This window comes from Myotis brandtii, unplaced genomic scaffold, assembly GCF_000412655.1.
Source record: "Myotis brandtii unplaced genomic scaffold, ASM41265v1 scaffold2609, whole genome shotgun sequence".
NCBI classification, from domain to species: Eukaryota; Metazoa; Chordata; class Mammalia; order Chiroptera; family Vespertilionidae; genus Myotis; species Myotis brandtii.
This window is the reverse complement of record NW_005359929.1, coordinates 14,750-24,130: the sequence shown is the minus strand read 5'-3', so window position 1 is coordinate 24,130 and position 9,381 is coordinate 14,750. Positions and strand designations below refer to the sequence as shown.

General features: G+C 50.8%; 1 protein-coding gene across 2 annotated transcripts in view; it reads right to left on the bottom strand.

Moving 5' to 3' along the window:
• Positions 1-9,375, bottom strand: part of LOC102241444 (neuroligin-4, X-linked) — a 113,776-nt gene extending 104,401 nt beyond the window's left edge. For both annotated transcript variants that reach the window (XM_014541119.1, XM_014541120.1), the window contains exon 1: positions 9,223-9,375. In XM_014541119.1, the coding sequence (XP_014396605.1) occupies positions 9,223-9,328 (106 nt within the window). In that variant the 5' untranslated portion in view covers positions 9,329-9,375. The remainder of the gene's footprint in view (positions 1-9,222) is intronic.
• Between the last annotated feature and the right edge of the window lie 6 nt (positions 9,376-9,381).

Here is a 9,381-nt window from a genome sequence, read left to right as displayed (position 1 = left end):
TCAGGGCACATGCCCGGGTTGCGGGCTCCATCCCCAGTAGGGGGCGTGCAGGAGGCAGCCGGTCCATGATTCTCTCTCATCATGGATGTTTCTATCTCTCTCCCTCTCCCTCCTGAAAACAATACAAATAAATATTTTTTAAAAAAGATTATTAGCTTAAAATAAAATAAAAAGATGGGGTCCACCCTGGCTGGTTGAATGACAATTCCTGGTCAGGGCACATGCCCGGGGGGCGGGCTCCATCGATTGAGGTTTCTCTCTCCCTCCCCCTCCCTCTCTCTTTTTTTAAAAAATTTTTTTTCTCTCTCTCTGTTTTCCTCTCTCCTCTCCCTCTCCCTTCACCTCTGAAATCAATAAAAATCTATCCAAATATATTTTTATATAATCGCATCCACGCTCCCTTCTCTGAAGCCTCTTGCAAATGAGCTGCAGAGCCTGCACCCGGCGTCCCCGTGGTCAGACATGCAGGCCGCAGGCCAAGATGCTGTCAGGGCCGCTGGCCCGTCTGCAGAATAAATCGAGCAACACCCTGTGGACGGGGACGCGGGCCACGGGGGGCAAGTGAGCGCATCACAGGCCGACCCTCCCTCCCCCCATCATTAATCTCCACATGCAAATTAGGATGCAAATGAGGGCCTGTCGTCCTCCCGCTTATAAACGCTCCTTCATGGGGCTGTGAGCGAGAAGGCGGCCAAACAGGATACATGAGCTCATCCCTGAAAACTGATCACAGCCGTGGCCAGGGCTCGGCGAGGGGACAGGACAGGCTGGACCGTCCCCCGTGCACCGTGTTATTGGGGATCGATTGCAACTTGGTTCCCAGGAGCAGGATTTGCACCAGGGACCCACCCCCTGAATGTCCACCACAGCCCAGGTCACCTCCTCCCATCGGACAAGTGTCCTTAGTGGTGAAGGTGTCCGGCCGGCGTGGCTCAGTGGCTCGGCGTCCACCCCCTGAACAGGGAGGTCCCGGGTTCGATTCCCGGTCAAGGGCACAGGCCCGGGGTTGCGGGCTGGATCCCCAATAGGGGGCGTGGGGGAGGCAGCCGGTCCGTGATTGTCTCTCATCACTGCAATCAAGAAAAGCATTTTATTTTGAAAAAATAAAAAAGGAAAAGATATGTGGATGCGACATGCTGATTTCTTTACGGCGATGATTCGGGTCTGACAACATCGTTTCTGAAGCCGCATCGTTTGCTAGAATTCTCAGGGCGTGGAGCACCCTAAGTCTCTGTCTTCCCCCATCTGATGTGAAAGTCACTTGAATTTCTTTCACTCGCTATCAGATCTTTCGTCAATAAAAAATAAAAAAAACAGCTCCATTGTCCCGGCTGGTGTGGCTCAGTGGATGGGGCGTCGGTCTGTGGACCGAAGGGTCACGGGTTCGGTTCCGGTCGGGGGCACCTGCCTGGGTTGCGGGCTCGGTCCAACGTGCAGGAGGCAGCCGATCGGTGGTTCCTGCTCCTCATGGATGTTTCACTCTCTCTCTTCCTCTCCCTTCTTCTCAGAAATCAATAAAAATATATATTTACAAACAACAACAACAAAAAATCACACACACAAATCCATCAATAATCAACATACACACGCCTCCAACCAGAGACTCAGTATGTCAAAGAAATCAATAAAAATATATATTTACAAACAACAACAAAAAACACAAATCCATCAATAATCAACATACACACGCCTCCAACCAGAGACTCAGTATGTCAATGTGACCTGAGTTATTACTTGCCTGACTTTTGAAATGCATGCATGACCCGTAGCACGTCCATCAATAATCAACATACACACGCCTCCAACCAGAGATTCATTATGTCAATGGGACTTGAGTTATCACTTGCCAGACTTTGAAATGCATGCATGACCCGTAGCACACTGCATCAGTTAGCGAACGCCGCGTAACAAATAGCCCCAAAGCCAATGGCTTACAACAATCTACTTTTATTTTTATTTTAATGATTTCAGAGAGGAAGGGAGAGGGAGAGAGAGACAGAAACATCAATAACAAGAGAGAATCAGCGATCGGCTGCCTCCTGCACGCCCCGCACAGGGGATCAAGTCCACAAACCAGGCACGTGCCCCCGGCCAGAATCGAACCCGTGACCCCTCAATCCGTAGGTCGGCGCTCTAGCCACTGAGCCACACCGGCTAGGACTTTCCATTGATTTTCAGAGAGAGGTGGTAGGGAGGAGGAGAGACGGAGAGAAACCTCGATGGGCGAGAGACCCCTATGGAGCCTGCAACCGTGGTCAGTGGCCTTGACCGGCATCGAACCCAGGACCCTTGGGTCCGTGGGCTGGTGATGCTCTATCCACTGAGCAACACCAGCCAGGGGGAGTCGGACAGACTTTAATGAATGCATTTGTGTGGTTTATTTTTTGTTTTGTTTTGTGCGATGAAAAGCACAACGGGATTTGGTAGGAGTGGAATGGGGTGTTTTCTGATTTCGGCGATGGCACATTCTACTGAAGAAGAAGAAAAATATGCATTTGAATTTGGTGGGATGGATTCCCACGGATGAATCCTCCGGTGTCAGAAAAATGCAAGGATGCCAAACAAATTCCCAGGTGAGCCGTTTGCATGTGAAACGACAGCATCCGAGCCCGATCCTGGGGGTTGGGCCAGGTTTTCATCTCTCCCTGCGCCCCCATCTGCACACGTTATGTGTTGGCACATGGAGACAAGCAGTAAGGTTGGGGCTGAGTTTTAGGGAAATTCGGAATCATGTCCGCTCTGCTCATGGGTCGGCCGCCTCCTGCACGCCCCCTACTGAGGACCGAGCCCGCAACCCGGGCGTGTGCCCTCGACCAGGAATCAAACCGTGACCTCCTGGTTCCTAGGTCGATGCTCAACCGCTGAGCCACAGGGGCCGGGCTGGCTTATATTTCTATTTTTTTTTAATATATTTTATTGGTTTTTTTACAGAAAGGAAGGGAGAGGGATAGAGAGTCAGAAACATCGATGATGAGAGAAAAACATCGATCAGCTGCCTCCTGCACGCCCCCTACTGGGGATGTGCCCGCAACCAAGGTACATGCCCTTGGCTGGATTCGAACCCGGGACCCGTCTGTCCGCAGGCCGACGCTCTATCCACTGAGCCACACCGGTCAGGGCTTATATTTCTTTATATCACCACTTGTCCCACCCAGTAATTCTTCCATGTGGTAATGATTCTACTGGGGATCAAGCCCGAAACCCGGGCCTGTGCCCTTGAACGGGAATCGAACCCTGACCTCCTGGTTCATAGGTTGACGCTCAACCACGGAGCCACACCGGCCGGGCAAAAATTCTCTTTTTTAGAGAAAGTTATTTTTCTAAATTATCCACACAGGTATAATCCATATGAACCAAATAATAGTCTTTTTAATTATATATGTGCTAAGTACATATTGTTATACATAATTATATGACATATAGAAAGTAATACAGGGTGTCCCAAAATTCACGCAAGATTTGAATTTTGCGTGAGCATTAACAACAACAACAAAAAATAAAAGCCTAATTTTACTTGGTTTATTGAATCAGACTCTAATACCTGTTGCCCTTTGATGTCAATCCCTCAATTTGATCAGCATCAGCAAGTACCAATGATGGCCCAGGAGCAGGGACAAGGAAGACCAATGAAGACCGCGGCTTTGCGTCTGTGCCAGCAAAGCCGTGGAGGCCATTGACCCGATGTGCTGTTCCATACATAACCCTAGACTGTCTACTTTATGAACCAATAAAAAATTTACAATTTTTAATTATAAACCTGTGTTTCCTATCAAAATTACTTCTTGCGTGAATTATGGGACACCCTTTACAAATGTATATTAATCCTATATAATAAAAGGCTAATATGCAAATCAACCGAACAGCAGAACGACCGGTCGCTATGACGCACACTGACCACCAGGGGGCAGACGCTCAATGCAGGAGCTGCCCCCTGATGGTCAGAGCGCTCCCACAGGGGCAGTGCCGCTCAGCTGGAAGCCGACTGCCTCTTCCGTCTCCGCAGCAGTCGGACATCCCCCGAGGGCACCCGGATTTCGAGAGGGTGCAGGCTGGCCCGAGGGACACCCCCACCCCTCGCGTGCATGAAAATTTCGTGCATCAGGCCTCTAGTTACATATAAAACATAGATAATCCCTAAGCCCTCTAATAAGATTGTTATTCTGTGTGCAAACCGGTGACATCTTTTCAGGCGTGTTGCCAGAAACCCACCCCGGTTTAGCCGGGTTCACAAAATACCAAATTATTTTCAGTGAATGCTTGTCAGGGAGATATTTATTTAATCATCTCTCGTAACTGTCTGCACTTAACAGCGACCCTTGGGTGTCAGACGTCCAACCGGCCGGCGAAAAGGGGGACCGTTTAGTCATCCTCGCACCCGTTGGATGACGATGTTTATGGTTAAAAACACCTGATGTTTACTCTTAAAACGTGACTTAGCTACGTTTTAGTCTGTGAGTTGGCCCTCCCTGCCTCCCATTGGATTACTGGAGGCGAGACGGGGAGAGAAAGGAAATTAATTTCCGCTCAATCTCACATAAGAAAGGGGGGTGTGATTGCCAAGAAACCCATTGCAACGTGTGCCTGATTAATTTCTGCAGCTCGCAGAGGCGGCTGAAACCATCTCCTTGACAACTCCGGTCGAGAGCGACCGCCACAGAGCTGAGAGCAGAATTAGGATTTGCTCTTTTTTCAAAAAAAAAATAAATTATTGATTTCAGAGAGGAAGGGAGAGAGAGAGAGAGAGAGAGAGAGAGAGAGAGAGAGAGAGAGAGAGAGAAACATCTAAGATGAGAGAGAATCACAGATCGGCTGCCTCTTGCATGCCCCCTACTGGGGATGGAACCCACAACCCGGGTATGTGCCCTTGATCGGAAATCGAACCCAGGATCCGTCAGTCTTTAGGCCAACAGCCTGGTTCACAGCTAGACACTCAACCACTGAGCCACACCGGCCGGCAAGTCTTTCCCTCTTTCAAAAGCGCAATTCCCTCTCAATTCTCTTTGGCTAAAGCCACACGCAATCAAAAAACGAGGGTGTCCTTCCTCCTGGAGATCTTGCAGCTGGTCCTTCTCCCACTATCACAGTCAATCATTATCCTGTATAATAAAAGCCTAATATGCTAAGTGTCCGGTCCTCCGGTCGGCTGTTCAACCAATCACAGCGTAATATGTTAATGATATGCTAAGGCTGCTCAACCGCTCGCTATGATGTGCACTGACCACCAGGGGGCTGACAGCCGACTGGTCAACCAATCGCTATGACACGCACTGACCACAAGGGCATAGATGCTCCAACTGGTAGGTGAGCTTGCTGCTGGGGTCCGGACGATCGGGACTGAGCGAGACGGGCCGGACACGCCCTGGAGCCCTCCCGTGGTCCCTCTGTGGCTGGCCAACCTCCTCCCTCTCGCAATCCGGGACCCCTCAGGGGATGTCGGAGAGCCGGTTTCGGCCCGATCCCTGCAGGCCAGGCCGAGGGACCCCACTGGTGCACGAATTCGTGCACCGGGCCTCTAGGGTCATAAATAATACGCAGTCACTATGGGCTGGATTAACATACACATCAGATGGAATAATGGACGCACTAAACTCTAGCTCAGTGGTCGGCAAACTGTGGCTCGAGAGCCACATGCGGCTCTTTGGCCCCTTGAGTGTGGCTCTTCCACAAAATACCGACTTCTGTGCATGGGCCACGAAGTTTCAATCGCACTGCGCTAGCTGAAATGTTCGGCCATCTGGTCTACCATTAATTGTGTCCCATCCACATCACATAACAGAGGGGTTACAGGTGCAGGGTGGGTACGGGTCTAAAAACTCCATACGGACGCACACGTGCCTTACAGCTCCCAACACACCTTCCCTTCGCACACGGGGACCCTGAGGCGTGAACAAGCCCAGGGACCTGCCCATAACCACTCAACCGGGGAAGGTTCGAGCTGGCCTTTGAACTCAGGATGGCAAGTTCTCGACGATTCCTCTGAGCTGAGCAGCAGGAGTAAACCACGTTGACATTAAAAAGGGGAGGCCTAGATGGTGTGGCTCAATGGATAGAGCATCGGTCCTCGGACTGAATAGGGTCCTGGGTTCGATTCCGGTCAAGGCCACATACCTTGGTAGAAACATCTATGATGAGAGAGAATCATGGACCGGCTGCCTCCTGCACGTCCCCGACTGGGGATCGAGCCCACAATCTGGGCATGTGCCCTTGACCGGGAATCGAACCCGGGACCCCCCGGTTCCTAGGTCGACGCTCGACCACTGAGCCACACCAGCCAGGCCATGATGTTAATGTTTATTGTAAAAAAAAAAACGGGCTTGATCCCTTTGTGAATAGCCAATAATTAAATATCTAAACCTCCCTGTCGATTCTCAAACCGATGAAGCCTTAAAAACAAACAAACAAAAAAAACCCACCATCCTGACCCAACAGACGCTGATGTGTGGTTTGTGCAAACACACTTATGAGAGCAGCTCCTGCCTCTCACGGGAGAAGAAAATATTCCAATGTTGACCTAACGGAGGTTGATCGATGCTACCATTTCAGCCCCTATTACACACGCCCGACTCCCTTGTCCGGACCCGGTGAGCGATCGCTGGCGAATGGTGTCCCAAAAATAAAAACATAAAAAAAAGGAAAACGAGGTTGGGTGTATTCTTTTTGCCTTTTTTTTTACGTTCGCAAATCCCTGTTCAATACCGCGCGACCGTGAAATGAATGGCCTAATGGGTAATGGTTTCAGCCCGCACAATGGCACGGCGACGCCTCTGTAATCACGGAAACTATGGATTTTTCTCCCCGGGTGGTCGAATGTGGGCCAGCCTCCCCAATCAGGAGGTTTTTCTGGCTGAAAGGCAGGCATTGTGCGTGAGGTTAAAGGCTCGCCCGCGAGGAGGCTCTAGTGCGAGCAACGGCTGATCAAAGGCATTTTCATCCTTTATCCTGTTGGGCATCTTTCCACCCCTTTTTATGTCTTCTTTTAAAAAATATATACTTTTATCAATTTCAGAGAGAGGAAGGGGGAGGGAGTGAGAGCAATAGAAACATCCGTGATGAGAGAGAATCATGGACCGGCTGCCTCCTGCACGCCCCACGCTGGAGATGGAGCCCACAACCTGGGCATGTGCCCTTGACCGGGAATCGAACCGTGACCTCCTGGTTCAGAGGTCAACGCTCAACCGCTGAGCCATGCCAGCCGGGCTGTACCCAATCTTATTTTTATTTTTTAAGCTCAGAATCTATCTATATATATAAAAGCCTAAGCAACCCGCCAACTGTCTGGTAGCTATGACGCGCACTGACCACCAGGGGGCAGACGCTCAACGCACAGGCATGGAAACATGGAACAGACTGATGAATCGCAGAGGGAAGGGGGAGAGGGAGGCAGGAAGAGATTAACTAAAGATCTTATATGCAGACTAGAGGCCCGGTGCACGGATTCGTGCACCAGTGGGGTCCCTCGGCCTGGCCTGCGGGGATCGAGCCGAAACCGGCTCTCTGACATGCCCCGAGGGGTCCCGGATTGCGAGAGGGTGCAGGCCAGGCCGAGGGACCCCACCGGTGCACGAATCCATGCACCGGGCCTTTAGTTTTTTTAAATATATATTTTTATTGATTCCAGATCGGAAGGGAGAGGGAGAGGGAGAGAGTAACATCCATGAGGAGAGAGAATCATGCATCGGCTGCCTCCTGCACGCCCCCTACTGGGGATCGATCGAGCCCACAACCCGGGCATGTGCCCCTGACCAGACTCGAACCCGGGACCCCTCAGTCCGCAGGCCGATGCTCTATCCACTGAGCCACACTGGCCAGGGCTACATCCCCTTTGAGAATCTACATCTAGAAAAGGCTACATGGCAGGCAACGTCCAAGGTTGGAGATCGCTGAATAATGTCATGGTTTATGGCAGACGGGCACCCAAAATGTCCCTGAAAATAATTTTACAAGGATTCCAGGGGGGAAAAACAAGACAGTCCTCCGTAAATCTTATAAAGGACATAGTTTCCTGTCTTATAGCAGGTGAGCTCTGCGATTCTTGCAACTGACTCCTCCAATTCCAGGAAAATTTTCCTTCTAAACTTCTCTTTCTCCGCGTCCAAAAACAGCACATGCAAACGGCGGAATGAGAAACGAGGTATCCTGGAAGCGCATAACTTTTGTCTCCTTAGACGCTATAAAAATTTTTAACTTGGAATGTGCCTGGCCCGGCCGGCGTGGCTCAGGGGCTGAGCGTCGACCTGTGAACCAGGAGGTCAAGGTTGGTTTGATTCCCGGTCAAGGGCACATGCCCGGGTTGCGGGCTCGATCCCCAACCAGTAGGGGGCGTGCAGGAGGCAGCCGGTCCGTGATTCTCTCTCATCATGGATGTTTCTCTCTCTCTCTCCCTCTCCCTTCTTCTCTTTCAAAAAAATCAATGAAAACAATTTTTTAAACAAATCTACATAGACAGGAAATAGACAAGTGTTACCAGCATTGGACCGAATTCAGATATTGAACATGGCAGTTCCTATGGATTTATTGATTTTTTTAACAGCGTGCTATTCAAAACAAAAGGGCCCGTTTCCCACAGGCAAAGAGATGATTTAGTCACGCAGCCACAATCACCAGACGACGCCCATTCGCCATTCGATCGCGGTGCGTGCTGGGGGAAAACGGAACCCCAAATTTACGTCAACAACACGAACCCCCCCGCAACAATGAAGTTCAACCCTTTTATTAAAACACCCCTCGCTGGTGTATTCCCCACACTCCATCCTTCCTCTCAACCCTCAAAACATAAACCAAAGGGAGACCAGTAAACTCGCGAAATATGAACGCCAACGGGACCATCCCTTCTATTCTCACCTCACCCAGCTGAGCGCGACCCGATCCTGAATCCTGTATTTCAATTATTCTATTATTTTGCGTAGATTCGACTATTTCGGGGCAGATTCGCCCCTTTACGGAGGAGCCAGCTCTGTACCACCGAGTATCACTCTCCTACTCACGTCCTCTAACATCGGCCAATCGACGCCACAGCGCGGCTAGAAGGGCTGGGTATAAAAGTGGTGAAGTCATCCGTTCCCGCATTAACCGTCCGTCGACAGAGGCAAAGGAAAACACAGCGGAACCAAGCGTCCAAAATATCGAGAAAAATATACCTGGGTTTATAGAAAACCGATTCGCAATAGAGCCCTGGGGGGCCGATGTGAGGGGGGCCGCTGTCCGCGTCCGTCGAGCACTTACCGTCCTCCGTGGGCACGTAGATGTTGAGGTACAGGCAGTCTTCGCTCTGGTCCTGCACGTAGGTCATGAGGGTGTCCAGGTTGGCCGTGAACCACACGGGCAGCATGTCGTGCAGCAGCGACCGCTCGTCCAGGTGCTGCGGGCACACGGCGGCGAACT